Source organism: Phyllobates terribilis, unplaced genomic scaffold, assembly GCF_046119375.1.
Source record: "Phyllobates terribilis strain yellow unplaced genomic scaffold, ASM4611937v1 Scaffold_2__4_contigs__length_985480577, whole genome shotgun sequence".
NCBI lineage: Eukaryota > Metazoa > Chordata > Amphibia > Anura > Dendrobatidae > Phyllobates > Phyllobates terribilis.
In genome coordinates this window covers 967841834-967867684 of record NW_027362762.1, presented here as the reverse complement: position 1 = coordinate 967867684, position 25851 = coordinate 967841834, and the positions used below count along the sequence as shown (strand labels likewise).

General features: G+C 48.8%; 1 protein-coding gene across 1 annotated transcript in view; it reads right to left on the bottom strand.

Moving 5' to 3' along the window:
• Window positions 1–1473: 1473 nt before the first annotated feature.
• The window catches only part of CASR (calcium sensing receptor), a 73312-nt gene continuing 48934 nt past the window's right edge, over window positions 1474–25851 (bottom strand). Inside the window, exons 4-6 of the mRNA XM_073668664.1 lie at window positions 22848–23084; window positions 21883–22006; window positions 1474–3595 (exon numbers count right to left, since the gene is read on the bottom strand). Of these exons, the coding sequence (XP_073524765.1) occupies window positions 2193–3595; window positions 21883–22006; window positions 22848–23084 (1764 nt within the window). The 3' untranslated portion in view covers window positions 1474–2192. The remainder of the gene's footprint in view (window positions 3596–21882; window positions 22007–22847; window positions 23085–25851) is intronic.

Sequence of the window (25851 nt, the reverse complement as noted above, 5' to 3'; positions counted from 1 at the left end):
GAGCACTGTGGATGTCACTGTTATTATGGGGGCACTGTGGATATCACTGTTATTATGGGGGCACTGTGGATGTCGCTGTTATTATGGGAGCACTGTGGATGTCACTGTTATTATGGGAGCACTTTGGATATCACTTTTATTATGGGAGCACTGTGGATGTCACTGTTATTATGGGGGCACTGTGGATGTCACTGTTATTATGGGAGCACTTTGGATATCACTTTTATTATGGGAGCACTGTGGATGTCACTGTTATTATGGGGGCACTGTGGATGTCACTGTTATTATGGGGGCACTGTGGATGTCACTGTTATTATGGGGGCACTGTGGATGTCACTGTTATTATGGGAGCACTTTGGATATCACTTTTATTATGGGAGCACTGTGGATGTCACTGTTATTATGGGGGCACTGTGGATGTCACTGTTATTATGGGAGCACTTTGGATATCACTTTTATTATGGGGGCACTGTGGATGTCACTGTTATTATGGGGGCACTGTGGATATCACTGTTATTATGGGAGCACTGTGGATGTCGCTGTTATTATGGAGCACTGTGGATATCGCTGTTATTATGGGAGCACTGTGGATGTCGCGGTTATTATGGAGGCACTGTGGATATCACTGTTATTATGGGAGCACTGTGGATGTCACTGTTATTATGGGAGCACTGTGGATGTCACTGTTATTATGGGAGCACTGTGGATGTCACTGTTATTATGGGAGCACTGTGGATATCACTGTTATTATGGGAGCACTGTGGATGTCACTGTTATTATGGGAGCACTGTGGATGTCACTGTTATTATGGGAGCACTGTGGATGTCTCTGTTATTATGGGAGCACTGTGGATATCACTGTTATTATGGGAGCACTGTGGATGTCGCTGTTATTATGGGAGCACTGTGGATATCACTGTTATTATGGGGGCACTGTGGATGTCGCTGTTATTATGGAAGCACTGTGGATATCACTGTTATTATGGGGGTACTGTGGATGTCACTGTTATTATGGGAGCACTGTGGATATCACTGTTATTATGGGGGCACTGTGGATGTCACTGTTATTATGGAGCACTGTGGATATCACTGTTATTATGGGAGCACTGTGGATATCACTGTTATTATGGGAGCACTGTGGATATCGCTGTTATTATGGGGGCACTGTGGATGTCACTGTTATTATGGGAGCACTGTGGATATCACTGTTATTATGGGAGCACTGTGGATGTCACTGTTATTATGTGGGCACTGTGGATGTCACTGTTATTATGGGAGCACTGTGGATATCGCTGTTATTATGGGAGCACTGTGGATATCGCTGTTATTATGGGGGCACTGTGGATGTCACGGTTTTGTGGGATGAGGGGAGTGTAGGATTCGGTCTGGTTCATGTCACAAATGGAGATTTAGTGAAGAAATAGAATCAGAAAGATGAAGCAATGTTTTTTATTCAATGTCATCATGTCGCTGCAGTAACACAATGAGGAGACGTTGGGATCCGAGTTCCGGGGTCTCGATACAGATACAATGATGAAGGCCGCATCTCTCGGAGTCCACACTGTCTGCAGAGGAGTCTGGAGCCGAGGACGGTGGCTCCTCCTCAGTGTCGCCCCCTGTGGGGTGGAGACTTGGTAAAATAACTGGAGTATGTTTGGGTTTTGGCTCGGAGGAAGCCCCTATGGGGCCCTGGCATCATCCCCAAGAGCCCAGCATTACGCTGAGGGAACACTGACCCCTGTGCCACGGTGAAATGTGCAAACCAATAAATTAGCACAGAAAGTGACTACTAGACTATCATATATAATACGGGTGAGGAGACTACGGACAGTTACACGTACATCCTACTCCGGAGGGCGAACGCAACGACAGGAACAGGTTCTTCTCACCAGGGATAAGACATTGTCACAGGGAGACGCTTCCCCCACGATGAAGCCACATCTTACAGACCATCACGTTGGCAGCAGGAGGGATACACAAGTTTACTGAAACATTACAAGTACGTCATCCTACAGGTCCATTACACATTAATACAGACGGAGAGAGAAGTCCCCTCTACATGTGGTGCACGTTCCTACTGAGGACCCACCAACGCTTTGAAGCACCGTCCTTCGTCTTTCAGAAGAAAGAAAGTCTTTGATCACCACTTTGATTGTCCTCAAGGGCAGAACTCATCGATCCAACTGGGCGTTATTAGGAGTTCATCATGTTGTCTGTGATGGAGCCGTCCGCTTCGCTCTTCTCCTCATGAATGGAAGAAGCCACCATGCTCGGTTTGTCCATGTTGGCCTGACCGGTGTAATCCTGGGATTCGGAGTCATCGATATTGGAGGCCGTTCTGAAGCTGGATTCACTGCCTACATCACTGTTCTGCAAGGGGAGCAAGGCCTTGTGTCTCATCAGGCTCTCGTCACTGTTCTTTGCCTCCAACGAGTTTTTGGGTTTCGTGCTCTTGTTGGACACAGAATTTTTGGAAGGTTCATCAAAGCTCAGAGACAAAGTGACCGTTCCGCTTCCGAAGCTGACCTTCTGCTTGCAGCTCCTGGCTCGCTCTGCTGCCGAGGAGTGTTCGTCGTGGTTGCTTTTGCTGCTTACGGAAGATGACGGAGTAGAACCTGATGACCCCCCTAAGCTGTTAGACCTTTTGTGGGAGACGTTGCTACGTCTCAGAGTGGCTCTTGCCGCCACTTTGAAAGCGTGAGCCACCGTGCTGCATCGGACCTCCTCGATGGTGTTCCTGGACGGTTTGAACAAAATGATGTAGACTTTATTAAAGAAAATGCAAGTCAGCAAGCCAAAACTGGAAGCCAGTATGGCAATGACCTCAACGGCAGACACATATTTTCCGTAGGTGCTAACATAAGCTGGAATGAAGGAGATCCAAACGATGAAGAAGATGAGCATGCTGAAAGTGATGAACTTGGCTTCGTTGAAATTTTCCGGTAATTTTCTGGCTTTGAAGGCGAAGAAAAAGCAAATGGCTGCAAGGAGGCAAGTGTAGCCGATAAGAAAGCCGAGAGCCATCAACGATCCCTCATTACAGATGACAAAAATGATTTCATCTTCGTGATTTTTGGCGCTCTTTGGGGGTGCGGAGTAAAGCCAGATAATACAGGTCACAATCTGGACGAAGGTGCATAGGAACACCAGAAGGAACTGGAGATTCAGGCCCCACCATTTCCTCTGAAAGCTGGTGGGAATTTTGGCCTCAAACACCAGCAAGATTCGGTTGGTCTTCACCAAGATGCAGGAGATGCAAAGGACGAAGCTGATCCCAAATGCCGGCTGTCGTAACTGACATGTCCAGTCCTCAGGCTCCCCGATAAAGAACAAGGAGCTGGAGAAGCAGCACAACAGGGAGAAGAGCAGGAGGTACGAGAGCTCACGGTTAGTGGCCTTCACGATGGGAGTGTTGCGGAACTTGATGAAGACACTGGAGACGAAGGAGGTGAGACATATCCCCAGGATGGCAAACATGGTGAGCGCGATCCCAAAGGGTTCAGTCCAGGACAGGAACTCGATCTCTTTGGCGATGCAGGACGTGTGGTTTTCATTGGACCAGTAATCCATGGCGCATTTCTCACAGGCGCTCGCATCTGGTAAGAAAGAAGAGAGACAAATTAGTCATGACGTCAAAAACCTGTGACAGGAGAAAAACCATCAGAAACCACAACTGATAAGACCAGAAAGGCAGCGGCCTCATGGACCTACACTGTGGTCCGCAGCCGTCAACCACATTTCAGGAATGGAAGCTGAATTCTGATTGGTTGATACGGGCAAAAATGGCAAATAAATGAGACCCAAATTCTTAAAAAGCAATGTAATAAATCTCGCCAATAAAAGGCTCCCGTCGCGGCTTATAGGCGGCTTCCCAGGTTCCTAAACGGCAGCATTATGGTCGACATCGACAACAAGATAGATTGAAACAGAAGACTAAGATTTCCGCCATAATAAGTTTTTAAGGCAATTTTTTTGGGGGGGCTCATAAAAATTGTAATTTATTTTTTACATTTTTTCATTAAATTTTTATTCATAAATATTTTATCATCTGTGATTTTTTTCCATACATTTGTGAAGTCCTATTAAGATGGTAAAAGGCAGAAAATCAAATATAACACCTAAAGCGTGCTGCGTTAAAAAAAAAAAAAAAAAAAAGTCACTGACCCAAAAAAAAAACAACAGTAACATCAGGCTGCGCAGGTTTTTTTTTCTAATGAAACCTCCACTATGCAGGCCAACGTAAAGTTACCGAAACCTTACAGAACAATCCTTAAGGTGTTTAGTTGGCTTACTTTTTGAGATTTTTTTTAACAGGAGAACTTGCAGCAGAATGTCTGCCTCTAGCTCTTCCCCTCCATAGAGCTTAAAAGCACCAACTGTCATCTCCTATCTTAGTAATAGGAAAATATGACTTCACTGAAAACAGATTTTACTCATGAACTAAGAGTGAAAGATCAGTCCTGGAGGAGATTTCACAGATAAGATACAGTGGGTGAAATTATGTTCTTTCCACTTCAGGATTATGGCCCCAGCAGCGCTCACTGGAACCTTCAGTAGTTTAGAAATTCTTCTGTAACCAATGCCATCAGTATCTGTTGCAACAATAAGGTTGCAAAGGTCGTGAGACAGCTCACTGGATTTCCCCATCATGAGATATTTCTTGTGTGGCGCCTTGGTAATGAGACACCTTTTTATCAGCCATCAGGTGAACCAGCTGATATTATTGGTCACTACGTGGCAGGATTGCTTTCTAATTACTGATAGATCTCAGCCGGTGTCAGGACTTTCCAGGGCTTTTTGCTCCTATCTTTCTTCATGTGTTCAGTACTTTTTCGCTCTGTCATTTCTCATTATTACACATAATTTATGGACATCTATGGTGATTTATTTTCCTGTGTGGATTGGATGGGTTGTTACCAACATCTGGTGAGAATTTCATGTAAATAGCACCTTTAGAAATAGATTTACTTAGAAAACTGGTGACGTGTTCAATACTTATTTCACATATAAATGCATATAAAATAATATATATATTGTAGGGAACCAGCTCTTTGGTAGTCAGGCACAAAGTTCTTATCGCACACAAGAAGGTTTATTAAAGTTCATAACTAGTGATGGGCGAGCACTAAAATGCTCGGGTACTCGTTACTCGGGTCGAGCAAATCGTAATGTTCAGGTGCTCAATCTGAGTAACGAGTAAAATGGAAGTCAATGGGAAACGCAAGCATTTTTCCGGCGGGACCCCCGGAGGTCTGAGGGGGTCTAAAAATTCGTCAAACCGATGGAAACAGCGTTGAAATGGCATGGGAACAGCATGGGGAAGCATCTCTGAATCCCGGGTCGCTGCTGGGAACAATGTGGTTAAACTTTTACAGAGTGACAATAAAACATACAAAGCCGGAGATAAGAGGTAAGAAACATTCCTTCCAGGATAAGGACTTGTATATAAGGCAAAATAAATAAAAAATGCTCCTCTACACCTTGGGCTATGTTCACACGTAGCGTTTTTGCACGTTCGCATTGCTTTCAATGGTGAAAAAAACATTCACCAGTAAATGTAATTTTAACATTTTACAACCTTATCTGGCCATGTGATGTGTGAGACATGATCAGATACATCCTGTTTCATTTATGAAGGAGGTACTCTGAAAGTCCCATTTATTTTTTTCAGGGTCCTTACTATTGTTAAAGGGCCAGCAGTCGGCCCTCACTATTGTCAGAGGGCCATCAGGCGGTCCCTCTCTCTAATTTTAGAGGGCCAGCAGCCAGCTCTCTCTAAGCATTTTTGGAAGGCCAGCAGATAGCTATGCTTTGCTGTGCATAGGCGTATATTGCTACTGCAATATAATGTATACATCTGGTCAAATTTTAACTTTTGTATACATTCTGTAAAGTTTGAAACTTGGAGTGCCAGCAGGCGGCCCTCACAATTTATAGAGTGCCAGCAGGCGGCCTCCACTATTTTTAGAGTGCCAGCAGGCGGCCTCCACTATTTTTTAGAGTGCCAGCAGGCGGCCTCCACTATGTTTAGAGTGCCAGCAGGCGTCTTGTGGACAGATGAGACCAAGCTAGAGCTTTTTGTTAAAGCACATCATTCTACGGTTTATTTGTAGTCCTCATTACATTTACAGTAAAGGCACTGGGGGCCTTGACTGTGTGCAAGGCATAATGAAATGTGAAGATTCCCAAAGGATTCTGGGTGGCAATGTAGGGCCCAGTGTCAGAAAGCTGGGTTTGCATCCTAGGTCATGGATCTTCCAGCAGGACAATGACCTCAAACATACATCAAGAAGCCCCCAGAAATGGATGGGAGTAAAACACTGGAGAGTTCTGAAGTTGTAATTACAGCTTAGAAAAAAAAGCAATCAAGTTAAAGGCAGTGGAAGAGATGTGATCACAATGAACACTCATTTCGAGCAGATGATACCTAGCACCTATCCCTATACTAAATGCAGCTAACAGCGGTATTAATAGGGAATAGAATATAATTATTTTTTTTATTTTTGGTTGTAGCAGCACGGACTATAAGGCAATAATACCTGACTAGATGCCTGTAATACGATATCCCTAGTGAGACAGATCACCCACCATACATGAATTGCAGAAAAGAGAGGTAATAATGTAGAATATAAAATAGATTTGAATCGGCCCGGAAAAGAGTTTTTTTTTGGTACGTGGCAGCACCAAACTGTAGAGGAATTCAAGCAACTCTGCCTGCTTGGATGAATTTCAAATGAGTGCTGATCACAGTAAAGAACACGAATCTGTCAGAGTGTTTAGAAAAAAGCAATCAAGTTATAGACAGTGGAAGAGATGTATGCAACCACAATCAACACTCATTTCCAGCAGATGATACCTAGCACCTATCCCTATACTAAACGCAGCTAATAGCAATATCAATAGGGAATAGAATCACTTTTTTTTTTTTTCGGTTGCAGCAGCGCGGACTATAAGAGTTCTCTGCAGGATGACTGGATCGTCTCCTGATGAACTAATTATTAACGGGGAAACGCGTCGAGGAGCACTTGGGGCAACCTAACATTTTTGCAAGATAAGTTCTATTTTGTTTCCCTATATGTCATGTTACTACCACGTAACGGCAGATGTGGCAGAAATATCTGTCCGCCATTCTAAAGCAATAGCTGTGGGTCTATCAATATTAAGAACCACAGGGGTACTGCATTCAAAATAGGGCATGTTGATATTGTTTTAGGCTTATCTTGCGGGTTGCACCCTTGATATGTTTTTTGTGTCATCTATTCATTAAATGTAGTTTGGGGGATTGGATCAGTATGACCCACCAACATCAGACATGAGTATGTACCCCCAAGCTACGTTTTCCTGCTGTTTTTAAGACAAGTGATTTGATCAGGTGTTTTTTGTTTAACCTCACACTAACGTATTGTATATCCAGTGGCAAAAAAATCTTTCCATCGCCTCTGGTGGGGTGTGGGGGAAGTGACCGCATAGGGTCAATATCTATACAACTACCTGCACTAAGTCACCTTTTTATGGGCACTTTATTCATGTTGTATGTGTCATGTTGTGATTATTAAAGGTTATCTGTAACATACCTGGCGGCGTCCTTGCATGGTGGTCCATTTCCCACTGTGCAGGAGCGCGCACTTGATCTCCTGTCCGGAATGTCTCTCTGGCTTCCCTCCATGCTGTCTGTTTGTGTCTGTCTCTGCTGCTTAAGGGCGGCGCCCAATCACTTCCTGCTTTTTGTACCTGCTGTGGGTCACACCCCTTGTGCGTCCTCAGCCTATTGCTGTCTGACACTTGGTATATAGCTCAGCAGCTCCCTTCTATCCCTGCCTGAGCATAGTGTTTCCTTCAGTGTGTGCTTGCACTCTGAAGGTGCCAGGTCCCGTCTTTGTTTCCTTGTCTGCCTTTCCTGGAGGCTGTATTTCCAGGCCTGTCTGAACTTAGTCCTGTATGTCTCCTGCTTTGCGGTATTAGTTCCCGTGTCTGAACTAAGTCCTGTATGTCTCCTGCTTTTCGGTATTAGTTCCCGTGTCTGAACTGAGTCCTGTATGTCTCCTGCTTTTTGTATCAGTTCCCGTGTCTGAACTGAGTCCTGTATGTCTCCTGCTTTTTGTATCAGTTCCCGTGTCTGAACTGAGTCCTGTATGTCTCCTGCTTTTTGTATCAGTTTCCGTGTCTGAACTGAGTCCTGTATTTCTCCTGCTTTGCGGTATTAGTTCCCGTGTCTGAACTAAGTCCTGTATGTCTCCTGCTTTTTGTATCAGTTCCCGTGTCTGAACTGAGTCCTGTATGTCTCCTGCTTTTTGTATCAGTTCCCGTGTCTGAACTGAGTCCTGTATGTCTCCTGCTTTGCGGTATTAGTTCCCGTGTCTGAACTGAGTCCTTTCTGTGTTCTTTTGTCTGTCCTGTCTGAACACGCTCCTTGCCTGTTCGTTCCGCCTCTCTGGGGGCCGTATTCCCAGACCCGCTCCTGTATCCCGCTGCAGTGTCGGTCTCCGCCGTACACTCAGTTCCAGTCTGAACACTCTCCTGTCCTTTACCTGTTTTGCCTCTATGTCCGTTCCCTTCCTTTTTCTGCAGAGTCTGAACTCGTACCTAACTCCTGCTTGTTTTCTCTGCAAGTACTGTGTGAGTATCTGGCTCTGTCTTTCCCTTCCTGTCTGTTCCGTGTGAACAGAGCCCTGTCCTCCCTGCTCAGCCTTGTCTGCACTCTAGCTGTGCTTGCCTGTAACCCTCTGCCTGTATTGTTCCTGAGTCCCAGTGTGTACTGGGTCCTATCCCGCCTGTGTTCCTACCTGCTAGTGCCTCCCTGTCTGCACTCTAGCTGTGCTTGCCTTTACCCCCCTGCCTGCATACCAGTCGTGCCTGCCTATACCCACCAGTCTGTGTGCCAGCCTACCAGCCTGTTCCTGTATTCCCCTGTGTGGGTCAACAGCCGTGTCCGGGGTCTGTCCTGGAGTAGCACCTGGTCCCTCTGCTCGGTTCCTCCTTGGTGCACTGGCGTCGTATGCCGTCGTGCGACCCTGGTCGGATCGGGTGAATACTTAGTCACGCCCCTCCAGGCATTCACTCTCCGGCACGGTCCAGTGGAATCACTACCAATCCCACGCACACGCCGCTTAGCCCGGGCGTGTGCATAACAGCATGCTCAACAGCATGCTCAGGCCATGGTTCCCGTTGAGCCCCACGGCCTTCGCCCTCTGAGAAGTTTTCCAGCGAATATATGCATTAAAATAAATAAATAAATTTTTTTTCTCTTAGCTGAGTTCCAGGCGAAATTACGCACCGTCCAGATGGATCTATCAGCTCTCGTTCCTGCGGATCCGCCACGTTACTATGGGGATCCAAGACAGTGTCGTGCATTTGTGGAGCAATGCATGCTACACTTTAAGGCCTACCCTCTCTATTTTCCTTCCGATTGGGCTAAAGTGGCCTTTATGATGTCTTACCTGGCGGGTGATGCCTTGGAATGGATCAACCCCCTATATGAAACACAGGATCCGATCCTCCGGGACCTAATGGCCTTCCTGGTGGCCTTTCTAATGGTCTTCGATGATCCTAACCCGGAGGCTCCTGCTGAAGCTTCACCTCCCAATATCCCGGAGCAGCCCCGATGGGTAATGTGTGTGGGTAGCGCAATAGTCCTCCAGCCCAATGAGACTACTGCCCACCCAGAATCCTCACAGGGTGACTACGCTTTCCGGAATACTTCTCTCAACCTCAAGAGGCAGTCCAGACGTGCTAGACGTAGAGGCAAGCCGTCACGCCAGGGTCTGTCCTCCCTGAGACCTCCTGACCCCAACCTTGAAGTCCCTACTGAAGCTTCATCTCCCTGTATCCCGGAGAAACCCCAACGGGTAATGTGCGTGGGTAGTGCATCAGTTCTCCTGCCCGAAGAGACTTCTGCCCATCCAGACTCCACACAGGAGAACTTCCTGCACCCGGCATCAGATGCTTCTCTCTCTTTAACCGGTGTGCATGTCCAAGGATGCTCCAAAGCTGTGGTTACCTCTGAGTCTGTGCACCTCTACTACCTGGCGGAGGATCCCCTGTTGCCTCCTGAATCCTCCGGGATACCACTCGATGACAAATGGAGAGAGACTTCTCTACACCCGGTACTCAATACTTTGTCCGCTTCGTCCTGTGAGCCTGACAATGGGTACCCCAAAGTGGTAGTTACCTCCGAGTCTCTACACCCCTCCGACCAGGCGGAGGACCTCCAGTTGTGTTCAGAACCCTTCGGGGTGCCACCTGGTGGTGAATGGACAGAGACTTTCCTATACTCGGTACCCGATACCTCGCCTGCTTCCTCCAGTGAGTCCAACCTAGTGTACTCCGAAGCAGAGGTTACTCCCGAGTCTCTACACCCCTCCGACCAGGCGGAGGACCTCCAGTTGTGTTCAGAACCCTTCGGGGTGCCACCTGGTGGTGAATGGACAGAGACTTTCCTGTACTCGGTACCCGATACCTCGCCTGCTTCCTCCAGTGAGTCCGACCTAGTGTACTCTGAAGCAGTTGTTTTCTCTGAGCCTCTGCACTCTTCTGACCCGGCGGAGGACCTCCAGTTGTTTCCTGAATCCTCCGGGGTACCACCAGATAACAAAGAGACAGTGACTTTTCCTCATTATGTACCTGATAACCCGTCTATTTTTTCCTGTGAGCTTGACAAGATGTACCTCGAAGCAGAGATTACCCTCAAGTCTCTGTCCCCCTCCAACCCAGTGAACGACTGGTCCTCGAATTCCCTGCGGAAGATTCTGGCAGGCCTGAAGAAGAGGGGGCGTAAGGGGGGAGGTACTGTAACATACCTGGCGGCGTCCTTGCATAGTGGTCCATTTCCCACTGTGCAGGAGCGCGCACTTGATCTCCTGTCCGGAATGTCTCTCTGGCTTCCCTCCATGCTGTCTGTTTGTGTCTGTCTCTGCTGCTTAAGGGCGGCGCCCGATCACTTCCTGCTTTTTGTACCTGCTGTGGGTCACACCCCTTGTGCGTCCTCAGCCTATTGCTGTCTGACACTTGGTATATAGCTCAGCAGCTCCCTTCTATCCCGGCCTGAGCATAGTGTTTTCCTTCAGTGTGTGCTTGCACTCTGAAGGTGCCAGGTCCCGTCTTTGTTTCCTTGTCTGCCTTTCCTGGAGGCTGTATTTCCAGGCCTGTCTGAACTTAGTCCTGTATGTCTCCTGCTTTGCGGTATTAGTTCCCGTGTCTGAACTAAGTCCTGTATGTCTCCTGCTTTTCGGTATTAGTTCCCGTGTCTGAACTGAGTCCTGTATGTCTCCTGCTTTTTGTATCAGTTCCCGTGTCTGAACTGAGTCCTGTATGTCTCCTGCTTTTTGTATCAGTTCCCGTGTCTGAACTGAGTCCTGTATGTCTCCTGCTTTTTGTATCAGTTTCCGTGTCTGAACTGAGTCCTGTATTTCTCCTGCTTTGCGGTATTAGTTCCCGTGTCTGAACTAAGTCCTGTATGTCTCCTGCTTTTTGTATCAGTTCCCGTGTCTGAACTGAGTCCTGTATGTCTCCTGCTTTTTGTATCAGTTCCCGTGTCTGAACTGAGTCCTGTATGTCTCCTGCTTTGCGGTATTAGTTCCCGTGTCTGAACTGAGTCCTTTCTGTGTTCTTTTGTCTGTCCTGTCTGAACACGCTCCTTGCCTGTTCGTTCCGCCTCTCTGGGGGCCGTATTCCCAGACCCGCTCCTGTATCCCGCTGCAGTGTCGGTCTCCGCCGTACACTCAGTTCCAGTCTGAACACTCTCCTGTCCTTTACCTGTTTTGCCTCTATGTCCGTTCCCTTCCTTTTTCTGCAGAGTCTGAACTCGTACCTAACTCCTGCTTGTTTTCTCTGCAAGTACTGTGTGAGTATCTGGCTCTGTCTTTCCCTTCCTGTCTGTTCCGTGTGAACAGAGCCCTGTCCTCCCTGCTCAGCCTTGTCTGCACTCTAGCTGTGCTTGCCTGTAACCCTCTGCCTGTATTGTTCCTGAGTCCCGGTGTGTACTGGGTCCTATCCCGCCTGTGTTCCTACCTGCTAGTGCCTCCCTGTCTGCACTCTAGCTGTGCTTGCCTTTACCCCCCTGCCTGCATACCAGTCGTGCCTGCCTATACCCACCAGTCTGTGTGCCAGCCTACCAGCCTGTTCCTGTATTCCCCTGTGTGGGTCAACAGCCGTGTCCGGGGTCTGTCCTGGAGTAGCACCTGGTCCCTCTGCTCGGTTCCTCCTTGGTGCACTGGCGTCGTATGCCGTCGTGCGACCCTGGTCGGATCGGGTGAATACTTAGTCACGCCCCTCCAGGCATTCACTCTCCGGCACGGTCCAGTGGAATCACTACCAATCCCACGCACACGCCGCTTAGCCCGGGCGTGTGCATAACATTATCTTTTATGTAAAAGGGTTTTTTCGCGTTAGACGTTAAGATTATTTTCCCTTTATTTTCAATCAAGACCCAGACTGGATCTCAGTGAGCAGCCGATCCCACCCAGCTCTTTCAGCTGCTCGTAAAAACTGGACCCATAATCCGGGCCCATTAAAATACCTCTCAACACTATGTGTGCTGGAGCCTACGTCTCCAGGTCCTACATTACCAAGGCTTGGCACCTTGGGGACATATACCTCCCGTTCACGACCTGTCCAGCTGCCACCTTACACCTTGACAGAGTACCCTGCGCATCAGGGCCTGGGTGCTGGGAGGGTCTGAGAAAACTGTCCAACACCTTTGAGCGTGTTCCCCTGCCTCTGCTGCATCCGGTATGTGTCTCCCTCTTCTCTATTCCTTGGTTGTCCAAGGAAAAGTGACCTCTGCTGCCAGCGTTGTCAGATGGGATTTTTTTTTAAATAAATCTTCTACTAGGGCCTTCTGGTACTGCAACATTTTCGTAGACCTCTCTGCCATGGGAAGGAGAGATGGAAAGTTATCCTCATAGTGTGGGTCTAGAAGGGTGACCAACCAGTTATTAGTGTTGTCCAAAATGCGTACAATGCGAAGGTCACAGGAAAGGCAGCAGAACATAAACTCAGCCATGTGTGTCAGACTGCCAACAGCCAAGACTTCCCTGATTGGTTATCTGATTATGGCGTCATCGCCGCTCACCATCTTGGTCGAGTCCTCAAAGATTTGGAGGACGGAACAGATGTCAGACATCCATCGTCACTCATCACTCTTATGTGCGGAGGCTGACCGGAATACCGATGGGCGTGTTGTAGCTGGTATTCAACAACTTCCCTCTGCTGCTCATAAAGCTTTGCCAACATATGCAATGTTTAGTTCAAACGCGTGGTGACATCGCACACCAGTCGGTGAGCTGGAAGCTGCAAACGCTGCTGAAGCACTGCCAGAGCGGCGGAAGCTGTAGATGACTTTTGAAAATAGGCGTACTTTCACAAGCAGCTCAGGCAGATCAGGGTAGGTTTTGCGAAACTGCTGAATCACTAACTTGAGCACATGGGCCAGGCATGGTACGAGTGCGAGGTTGCCAAGCTTCAGAGCCGACATCAGGTTTCGGCTATTGTCACACCAACCATGCCTGCCTGTAGGTTCAGGGGTGAGAGCCACAGATCTGTCTGGTTTGTTAGACGTTTCAACAACTTTGAAGCAGTCTGCGGTTTGTCACCTAAGCAGATTACCTTCAGCAGAGCATGTTGCTGCTTGGCCGAGACATTGCTTCCAGCTTGCGACTGATGTTGACATTCCAGAGATAGAGGAGGAGGATGTCAGGAACTGCTGTAGAAGGAGCGGAAAACCCTGATTGAACCAGAGTCCACAATCCTCGGCATCGATAGCATGTGATCTGTTCCAGAGTCCGACTGGGTCCCCGTTCCACAATATTCACCTAGTGTTACGTTATGGAAATGTAGCGTCCGTGGTTAGGTGGACCTTCCCAGTAACTGCCTTGATGAGGGCACGGGTAATGTTCTGGGACACGTGCTTCTGTAAGGCGGGGACGGCACACCGGGAGAAATAGTGGCGGCTGGGGACCGAGTACCGAGGGACGGCCGAAGCCATGAGGTTGTGGAAAGCTACCATCTCCACAAACCTAAAAGGCAATATTTCCAGTGCAAGCAGTCTGAAAAGTGGCAGTTTAGTATTATGGCCTGTGTGTGGGTGGCTGCATATTTGCGCTTTTGTTTCAAGGACTGGTGTAGGGACAACTGAACGCTGCGCTGGGACAAGGACGTGGTTATTGACGGTCGTTGCAAGTGTGCAACGATGGGTGCAGGGTGGGAGACATCTTCGCTTGGACAGGGGATTGGCGTGCACATACAACAGGGGAAGAGGCAGTGGTGTCACCAGCAGACACAGTTTCTGGACCTTGGCATTCAGCCCAACTAGTCGGGTGCTTTGCTGTCATGTGCCTGAGCATGCTGGTAGTTTTGCTGCCCCTGCTAATGCTGGCATGGCAGATGTTGCAAATGGCCTTTTTGGGTTAACTGGACAGTCTTTAAAAAAGCGCCAGACTTGGGCACACCTAACCCTTGGACTGACAACTTCCGTCATGCTGGTGTTCTGGGAACACTTGCCCACCTTGTGTCTGTGGCCACTCCACTGCCTCTTCCTGCCTTTTGCGGTGCAGCAGATACATCCCCCTCTGCGCTGCTGTCCTCGCTCTACATGTCACCTTGCCAGGTTGGGTCAGTGACTTCATCGTCCACCACCTCGCCTTCCACATACGGGACCCTTGTCCTCCTCCTGACTTGCTGGCAATTGTGTCTCATCATCATCCACCTCTTGTGACAGTAATTGCACTTTCCCACCATCACCTTCTTGTGACCATGGCTGCTCAAATATTTGGGCATCACTGCCTGCGATCTCCTCATGTCCCGCTTGGCCCTTCTGGCGAGAGGACAGAATCTATAAATGAAAATGTGAACAGCTCTTCGGAGTGTCCAAGTGTGGGATCAGTTGTCTCCGGGCACTCGGCATGGTGGGATGAAGGAGGATCAGGGTGAGGAATATGCGGTCCAGACTCACGGCTACTGAGACTGGACAGTGTGGAAGACAGGGTGGTGGTGGAAAACTGACTGGAAGCATTATCTGCTATCCAACCAACAACCTTTTCACACTGGTCTGGCTTCAAGAGTGGTGTTCCGCGGCCCCCTAGAAAGTGCAGCAGGAAGCTAGGTCGACATGTTGTGCTCCCGCAGCAGGCACAGTTTCACCTTGCACACGGCCTCGGCCTCTGCGTGCACCATCAGCATCACGTCCACTTCCCCGTCTCGCACCTTGCCCATTTCAAAGTACATATGATATTTCTCTGCTGAGAAAATTGCAGTATTTTTAGGACAGTAAAATTTGCCCACCTCAGATGGACTAGCGATGCTATTGGTTAGCGGCCAAGTCTGGATTAATGTTTTGAACACACAACTGGCGCAGTTTAAATAGAGTCGAATTTTTGGATGCTGATAAAACTGTGCAGTATTTAGCACACCTCAGATGGACTCTTTTCACTGCTTGCACTATATAGCAATGCTATTCCAATCAACCAAGTCTGGCTGTATGCTTTTAACGCACAACTTGAACAGTGTAAATGGCGTATAATATGTCTTTTCGCAAAAGAATTTGCAGGATTTAGAGCAAAGAGATTATTAGTAGCCCACAGAAAAGCTATTAAAGGAGGTGCAATGAACCCTATCCTGTCCTACACTATCCCTCCACAATCTCTCCCTAACAGCAGTATTAATATTGATTATAATGAGCCCTAATAAGGGCTGTTGTTGCAGATGAAAGAAATAAAAGTGGTGTTGAATCCCTGCCTATACACTGGTAAAATTCTCTCCCTCGCTCGGCAGCAGCTCTCCCTACTCTGTCTGATCCGGAGTGACTGTGACGAGCATGGCGGCGCCAGGTCTGATATAGATCTGATGACGCTGTGCGGCCAGCCAATCACTGTAATGCCACAACCAACATGGCTGCAGCATTACAGTGCATTGCAGACAATCCCTGCATGTTCATTGGCTCTCTACAAAGCACCAAAAAAATGCAGGGCGGGAACCCGAGCTCCCGTCCGAGCTGTAAAAAAATACTCGCTTTGCTCACACTTGCGTATAAATCGGATTGCACTCGGCCAAATGTTATTCAATGAGGCCGTGCAGATCTGCGCATTTTTTTCTCAGTTGTATTCGTCATGTGTGGCGCCCCTGAGGGTTCGACCGCCACAGGGATGCTGCACTTCTCTAATGGAGTGTAGTGTTCCTCCTCTGAGGTAAGAACAGTGTGATGGTCAGGACTCCACCTCCACATCCAACACCACACTTCTCCACCAGAGGGGGCTAGAATGCACTAGCTGCTGCCCTCCTGGTTACAGGGAGACTGGGGAACCAAGAGTTAGGGGAACCAGTTAGTGGGTGAGGGTGGAGGACAATTTAGTGACACTGTAAATTTCATATTTAATACAAAGCCATCTTGGTTTTTGGTCCTTGTAGTTTAGTTCTTTGACTGTCCTTGTGAGTCAAGGTTACTGGCTGTCACGCACTGTGACCGCCTACCCTGATAGTGGACCTGCAGGGGATGGGGACACAGCCCTCGTACCCCGGCCTTGGGACGAGAGGTAGGTTGCAGACAAGGAATGTCTCAACCCAGCCAAGGATCACGACCAAGAAGGCCCGGAGCTTAAGAGTGCGGCTCCACAGCAAATGGATCCCAGGCAGGATGCAGACGGAGCGGTGTACGCCACCTGTCCTCGCCATGCTGATATATTCAGAGGGAGTCCGGCTGCAAGAGGGGTACTGGCCCCCGACACCCGACCTTGCTACTCTATGTCCTGGTCGGGGAAGCCCGGAAGGCCCTGAGGATCCCACCGGGTATCGGATGGAGCGGAGCTGCCCCCGTACCCTTGTTCTGAGAGGAGCTCAGAGGGAGACCCGGCCTATCTACACACACGGACAGGAGAGGATTCGGTCTGTAGTTCAGGAACACTCTAGTGCAGGGTCCCGACCGAACGCTGGACTTCCTCGGAGGTAGTCGGACCCCCGTCCCTGGTGACCGCAGGACTCCGTGGGGAGCAGGGAGTCGCCTTCCTTCTGCCATCTCTTATGTGAGTAAAGCCTTGGAAGTTCACCCCTATGGCCTCCGGACTGTTTATTCTGCGCCACACCGCGCGACACGGCGCCCGTACTCCTCTACTACTACCCCCTCCATCCTGTCCCTCTGCCCTGAGGCCCTGCTCCGCCTGTGGGGAGTAGTAACAACGACGGCCGCCATAACATCATGCCTCAGCGGACTGCAGCGCGCTGGTGGCCTTCACCAGGTGCCACAGGTGGCGTAGTCGTAAATCAGCCACTCAACCCGGATAAGCCCACACCATCCTTTTTAATGCGACGGCCCTGAGCACGGGTTGGGTCCGGGGCACGGCTGCACCCCATCTCTCCATCATAGGACCCGACTCCGAGTCCCCCATCTCCCAGGGTAAATAAAGGACTTTCGAGTAGAGGCGTCACAAACTTGGCGTAGTCGGCAGGATTGCGTGCCCGCAGCAAAGGAAGGAAGTACCCATTGCTACCGGGTACTGTGTGCCTTACACCTTGAACTGTCGTTTTACACTTAAAATGGCGCCCGCCCAAGAAGAACAGGCGCCATTATGCTGTGAAAAGGCGCTCTTCAAACACCTCCCATCGTGGGCTGGGGCCAAAAGTGTGGACTGCCTCTTCCATCAGAGACTATCCGCGGGGTAATGCCCGTCAAACCGGATGGGCTGAACGAAGGCGGGCCTGTCAGCATACCGCCCAGGAACCACCCCGAAAGAGGAGGAAGAAGAAAAGCCACAAGGTGCGGCCATTGCAGTCGGAGGTTGGCAATCTTCAGAGGCAGACATGGACGCTTCTGGAGCGCAACCTACCGAACCTTCTGAACCCGGTTCAGGCCCTTCACCCGGCAGGGAGCGAGGCAGCAGTGTTCTCACAGCGGGAGATTTTGAGTTTCTCCGACAGGAAGCCCCGGGTCTCATGCGGAGACAGACAGAGGCCCAGGAGGCGGCAACGGCTGCGTGGCGGGAAGAGATGTTGCTACGTGTCCGGGCCCGCCGCCAAGGAGTTGAAGTCCCAGGACCAGGAGATACAGTGACAGAGGCCGTGAGCGACCCAGAAGCGGGTGAGTGTGCTACCCCTGCCCCGGCTGCAGAGCCTACCGTGACTATCCTGGACCTCATGGCCGAGTATCTCCTGCCCGGCGCGGCCACTTGGGAGCAGGTCTTGGCTCCGGAGCTGCAAGCGGCAGCTATAAGTGGAGACCTGCGATGCCGCCCTACTCCCGAACCCGAAGTGCCTGAAGCTGCAGAGGTGTCCACCGGCTCCAACCCGGATTGTTCCGTGCTTGTAGAGGACCCTCAGCAGACCCTAATGACACCGCTACCCGTGCCAACAGTCACCTGGCCGGAGGCTGAGGAGTGGGCCTGGGACAACCAGGGGGGGGACCTGATGGGCTTCCCGCGGGAGACCCGGGCTGAAGCGCAGAGGAGGAGTCAGCGGTGCAGTGACCTGATACTCCAACTCGCTCGGGAGCAACGTCAACGGGAGCTCCGATGTGAACGCCTCGAGGTACGGGCCAAAGCTGCTAAATCCCGGGCTCGACAGGAAGAGGCCACCCGTCCCAGTCCCGGAGTGGAAGGGAAAGTCGTCAGCTCCCACCATGAGGCGGGGTGGGGGGTTCATCAGAAGTCCCCAGCACGAGGACGACGTGTTTGTCAGCAGGCGGGACATCGAACCGCGGCTGAAGAAGGGACACCCGGGCCGGAACCTCTTCCCGGGCGATATAGTGACTTACTCTCGCCACCAGGGGGTGCGGGGGTGGTACGCCCTGGATGTCCACAAAGTATCCGGGAGCGACGCCCCCTCGCGCTCAGCCTCAGGGGACCGGTCAGCCTCCGTCGGGAGGAACGAGCCTTTTCCCAGGAGGGAACCCGAGATCTAAGCAGCCCCGGCTGTTGCAACTTGGTTATAGTTAAAATGTTGACATTTAAGTTTTGATTTTCTTTTGACCCCGGTTTCTAGAGACACGTGTCCCTGCGGACTGGCAGCAGACAGACTCCTTTCTTGTATATAGTTTGCATCTCTTAAGGTGCTCCATATTGGTTTTATGCAAAACCGCGGATATTTCTACCTCAAGACCTCAGAAGGTAAACTTGTCAGGGTGGCTCTCCGGGAGGTCCAACTCGGGATCTTCATGCCCTGCAGACACCCCAGGGACCACGTTGAGGGTTTGGGACAGGTCCCTCGCACTTCTGAACTGACTCTGCGTCTTTGCACCTTAACCCGTCTGTTTGCACAAAATGTCTCTGGAAAATGCTAGCACTTTTATACTTGTGTACTTTTGTATTGTTATATTTGCAACGTTTAAGAAGATGTGCCTCCCATAAAGGGAAGATAGTTTATGTTTATATAAAAAGAAAATTTCCTGGGTGCTACTTCTTTTGCAGCTCGCGGACGTGCTGTGTTTTACCAGGGGGGAATGTGGCGCCCCTGAGGGTTCGACTGCCACAGGGATACTGCACTTCTCTAATGGAGTGTAGTGTTCCTCCTCTGAGGTAAGAACAGTGTGATGATCGGGACCCTACCTTTACATCCAACACCACATTTCTCCACCAGAGGGGGCTAGAATGCACTAGGTGCTCCCCTCCTGGTTACAGGGAGACTGGGGAACCAAGAGTTAGGGGAACCAGTTAGTGGGTGAGGGTGGAGGACTCACAATTTAGTGACACTGTAAATTTCATATTTAATACAAAGCAATCTTGGTTTTTGGTCCTTGTAGTTTAGTTCTTTGACTGTCCTTGTGAGTCAAGGTTACTGGCTGTCACGCACTGTGACCTCCTACCCTGATAGTGGACCCTGTGTGGACCTGCAGGGGATGGGGTGGACACAGCCCTCATACCCCGGCCTTGGGTCGAGGGGCAGGTTGCAGATGAGGAATGTCTCAACCCGGCCAAGGACCAGGACCAAGAAGGCCCGGAGCTTAGGAGTGTAGCTCCACAGCAAATGGATCCCAGGGAGGATGCAGACGGAGCGGAGTACGCCACCTGTCCTCGCCTACCTGATATATTCAGAGGGAGTCCGGCTGCAAGAGGGGTACCGGCCCCCGACACCCAACCTTGCTACTCTATGTCCTGGTCGGGGAAGCCCAGTAGGCCCTGAGGATCCCACCGGGTATCGGAAGGAGCGGAGCTGCCACCCGTACCCTTGTTCTGAGAGGAGCTCAGAGGGAGACCCGACCTATCTACACACACAGACAGGAAAGGATTCGGTCTGTAGTTCAGGAACACTCTGGTGTAGGGTCCCGACCGAACGCTGGACTTTCTCGGAGGTAGTCGGACCCCCGTCCCTGGTGACCGCAGAACCCCGCGGGGAGCAGGGAGTCGCCTTCCTTCTGCCATCTCTAAAGTGAGTAAAGCCTTGGAAGTTCACCCCTATGGCCTCCGGACTGTTTATTCTGTGCTACACCGCACGACGCGGCGCCCGTTCTCCTCTACTACTACTCCCTCCATCCTGTCCCTCTGCCCTGAGGCCTTGCTCCGCCTGTGGGGAGTAGTAAAAACGACGGCCGCCATAACACCATGCCTCAGCGGACTGCAGCGACACTGGTGACCCTTCACCAGGCACCACAGGTGGCGTAGTCGTAATCAGACACTCAACCCGGATAAGCCCACACCATCCTTTTTTTTTAAATTGTGACGGCCCTGAGCACGGGTCAGGTCCGGGCCACGGCTGCACCCCATCTCTCCATCATAGGACCCGACTCCGAGTCCCCCATCTCCCAGGGTAAAGAAAAGGGCTTTCGAGTAGAGGCGTCACACATGTTCACTCCAAAAATCGCACAGTGCGAGAAAAATATCACTTGCCATTCGGACCACCAGAACGGCATTCGATATTTACGGATACATGACAAATTTTGTAACATAAGAAACTGTAAATGGTTTAAAAGCTTCAGAGTAAAAATACAGATTGAGAAAAAAAAAAATCGTCCTACTCTCCTGGATGAGAACGGGAGCAATTATTTCACATATACCATTGTGAGCGAACCCTTCCTACGAGGGTCTTTCCACCTCTCACCCTCAGACGCTGATTCTCTCCTGGATCTGTACAAAACACTGCGGGTGGATCGAATCCACAACTGCAGAGCTGGGATTTAACCCTGTCCTACCTGGAAAATATTTGGAGGCATCGGGAGGGTTAACGGCTTTCACATTTATTGCACTTTACAGTAGCAGCAAAGTAAAAGATCTCAGATCTCCGGCACAATGATTTATTTTAATTTTTTTTCTTGCGGATTTTGCAAAGTGTTTTTTTTTGTTTTAATCTTAATCTGCACCTTATCAATTCAGCATTTTTTAATGCGTTTTTCACCCTTTCTAATAAATTGGAAAAAGCAGATGTAAAAACGCATAAAAAAAAATGCAAATATTTTAGGTGGTAATTTTTCCTGCCAACGCACAAATTTGCTGCTGTAAATTCACCAAGGTGTGCACACGGCCTTAGACGGCAGAAGTGGCGAATACGAGCAGTAAGGGATCGCCGCCGTCTATCCAGACCATTACATTATTGCTAAAGACCACAATTCTTTATTATCTAAAGGTCTAAGTTTATAATGGGCATTTTCATGGCGGTTATTTTTATGGAATTTTACTAATAAAAAAGTTTTTGTTTTTTTTTGTACCAAGAATTCCAGTGCTGGATGTATTAAAAAAAAAATTTAAAAATCTAAAATAATAATGAAAATTGCTTGAAATTCTTATACTGACTGTTTTTTTTTCCACTATTTCTGTGCGTCCATTTAATAAGTTGGAGCCATTTCCCACCATTCAGCCGTAACTACTCTTTATTTCCAGCTCCTTTGGTGCGTGTATTCCCCCATGAATTACTCAGGGGAAGGTGGACGTGACCTCCAGCACCAGAAAGCGGCACCATAGCCTTTCCCTATTACCTGTCTCATCTGCGTACTCCCCGTCTGGACAGTCCTCACAGCTAAAGCAGCAGGTGGGCTCTCCTTCGATGATGCCCTTCCTGGTGCCTTCCTGGCAGATTCTGCTGCAGTTGGAAAAAGGAACCTGGAGAGAATAAAATGATTTAACATTATCTGACAAGTGTAATGAGTGAAAATGTCCAGAAGATGGCGATATATGAACATGCGCTGTCACAGTGAATATGTCCAGCAGGTGGCAACACGTACACATGAAACGCCTTACAGTTAGACTGGCTGGTAGTGCGCACCAAAGGCAACATTCAGACTTATCCTTCAATATCACTGACCTCAGTGTATAACCTACGGCCCCTCGTCCCCCCCTGTGTTTAATACCCGGCCCCTCCAACATGCTATCTGCCTTTATGGCCGGTGGTGCAGAGCTCCCTGATACCAGCGCGGTCCTGTAATAGGGACCACCGGGGGAACAAGTCCGTCCATGACATTTCTCCCTCCTGGATCTTCTCAATCACCTGTGATATTACTGAGAAGAGGAAGGAACCACAACAACTCAGCAACGAAGTGGAGACCCCGTAATGTTACAGAGCGGGGGGCCGAGTGCTTAGCAGCAGAGGGCAGAAACGTCACCACCGCTCTGCTGACACAATAACTGCAGAGTCCAGACCTCCTCTGGTATAAACACTGCGCCCCCGCCGGGAGCTTCATGGCCGAGCAGCCGTACATCACCAAGCACAATGCCGAGCGTCGGATGGAGTGGGGTAAAGCTGCCACCTCTGGGCTCTGGAGGAGACGTGTTCTGTGCAGTGACGGATCACACGTCTCTATCTGCGTCTGATGGAGGAGTCTGGTGATTCCAGGAGGACTTTCCCCCCTGACTGCATTGTGCCCCCTGCACAGATGGTGGAGGGGGATAATGCTGCGGGCTGTTATCAGGGGGCCGCCTATGTACACACATCATGGCCGCTTACCTCTTGGGAGAATCCGCTCCATAAGATTTTGCTCTCGTTGATGAACAGGCGCTCGCCTTTCTTGGCGTAGACGTTATAATGGCCGATGTCTTCAAACACGACTTCATCTGAGCCGTCCTCCTTCGTCAGGTGCCAGTTAATGATGGTGTAATTCCCCACCAAGTCCCCAAAATCATTGAAGTCCACCTGCTCCCCAATATTATTAGTGAAATTAAGATGACGAAGATGTTTCAGGACCTAAAAGATAAAGAGCAATAAATATCAGTAATGGAAAATACTTTCCTGCTCTGATAATCTGTAATAATAAATAAATGAATGACTATACTCCAGAGCTGCACTCACTATTCTGCTGGTGCAGTCACTGTGTACATACATTACATTACTGATCCTGAGTTACCTCCTGTATTATACTCCAGAGCTGCACTCACTATTCTGCTGGTGGAGTCACTGTGTACATACATTACATTACTGATCCTGAGTTACCTCCTGTATTATACTCCAGAGCTGCACTCACTATTCTGCTGGTGCAGTCACTGTGTACATACATTACATTACTGATCCTGAGTTACATCCTGTATTATACTCCAGAGCTGCACTCACTATTCTGCTGGTGCAGTCACTGTGTACATACATTACATTACTGATCCTGAGTTACATCCTGTATTATACTCCAGAGCTGCACTCACTATTCTGCTGGTGCAGTCACTGTGTACATACATTACATTACTGATCCTGAGTTACATCCTGTATTATACTCCAGAGCTGCACTCACTATTCTGCTGGTGCAGTCACTGTGTACATACATTACATTACTGATCCTGAGTTGCCTCCTGTATTATACTCCAGAGCTGCACTCACTATTCTGCTGGTGCAGTCACTGTGTACATACATTACATTACTGATCCTGAGTTGCCTCCTGTATTATACTCCAGAGCTGCACTCACTATTCTGCTGGTGCAGTCACTGTGTACATGCATTACATTACTGATCCTGAGTTACATCCTGTATTATACTCCAGAGCTGCACTCACTATTCTGCTGGTGCAGTCACTGTGTACATACATTACATTACTGATCCTGAGTTACATCCTGTATTATACTCCAGAGCTGCACTCACTATTCTGCTGGTGCAGTCACTGTGTACATACATTACATTACTGATCCTGAGTTGCCTCCTGTATTATACTCCAGAGCTGCACTCACTATTCTGCTGGTGCAGTCACTGTGTACATACATTACATTACTGATCCTGAGTTACATCCTGTATTATACTCCAGAGCTGCACTCACTATTCTGCTGGTGCAGTCACTGTGTACATGCATTACATTACTGATCCTGAGTTACATCCTGTATTATACTCCAGAGCTGCACTCACTATTCTGCTGGTGCAGTCACTGTGTACATACATTACATTACTGATCCTGAGTTACATCCTGTATTATACTCCAGAGCTGCACTCACTATTCTGCTGGTGCAGTCACTGTGTACATACATTACATTACTGATCCTGAGTTGCCTCCTGTATTATACTCCAGAGCTGCACTCACTATTCTGCTGGTGCAGTCACTGTGTACATACATTACATTACTGATCCTGAGTTACATCCTGTATTATACTCCAGAGCTGCACTCACTATTCTGCTGGTGCAGTCACTGTGTACATACATTACATTACTGATCCTGAGTTACCTCCTGTATTATCCTCCAGAGCTGCACTCACTATTCTGCTGGTGGAGTCACTGTGTACATACATTACATTACTGATCCTGAGTTACATCCTGTATTATACTCCAGAGCTGCACTCACTATTCTGCTGGTGCAGTCACTGTGTACATACATTAAATTACTGATCCTGAGTTACATCCTGTATTATACTCCAGAGCTGCACTCACTATTCTGCTGGTGCAGTCACTGTGTACATACATTACATTACTGATCCTGAGTTACATCCTGTATTATACTCCAGAGCTGCACTCACTATTCTGCTGGTGCAGTCACTGTGTACATACATTACATTACTGATCCTGAGTTACATCCTGTATTATACTCCAGAGCTGCACTCACTATTCTGCTGGTGGAGTCACTGTGTACATACATTACATTACTGATCCTGAGTTACATCCTGTATTATACTCCAGAGCTGCACTCACTATTCTGCTGGTGCAGTCACTGTGTACATACATTACATTACTGATCCTGAGTTACCTCCTGTATTATACTCCAGAGCTGCACTCACTATTCTGCTGGTGGAGTCACTGTGTACATACATTACATTACTGATCCTGAGTTACATCCTGTATTATATTCCAGAGCTGCACTCACTATTCTGCTGGTGGAGTCACTGTGTACATACATTACATTACTGATCCTGAGTTACATCCTGTATTATACTCCAGAGCTGCACTCACTATTCTGCTGGTGGAGTCACTGTGTACATACATTACATTACTGATCCTGAGTTACATCCTGTATTATACTCCAGAGCTGCACTCACTATTCTGCTGGTGCAGTCACTGTGTACATACATTACATTACTGATCCTGAGTTACCTCCTGTATTATACTCCAGAGCTGCACTCACTATTCTGCTGGTGGAGTCACTGTGTACATACATTACATTACTGATCCTGAGTTACATCCTGTATTATACTCCAGAGCTGCACTCACTATTCTGCTGGTGCAGTCACTGTGTACATACATTACATTACTGATCCTGAGTTACATCCTGACCTGTATTATACTCCAGAGCTGCACTCACTATTCTGCTGGTGGAGTCACTGTGTACATACATTACATTACTGATCCTGAGTTACATCCTGTATTATACTCCAGAGCTGCACTCACTATTCTGCTGGTGCAATCACTATGTGCATACATTACATTACTGATCCTGAGTTACCTCCTGTATTATACTCCAGAGCTGCACTCACTATTCTGCTGGTGCAGTCACTGTGTACATACATTACATTACTGATCCTGAGTTACATCCTGTATTATACTCCAGAGC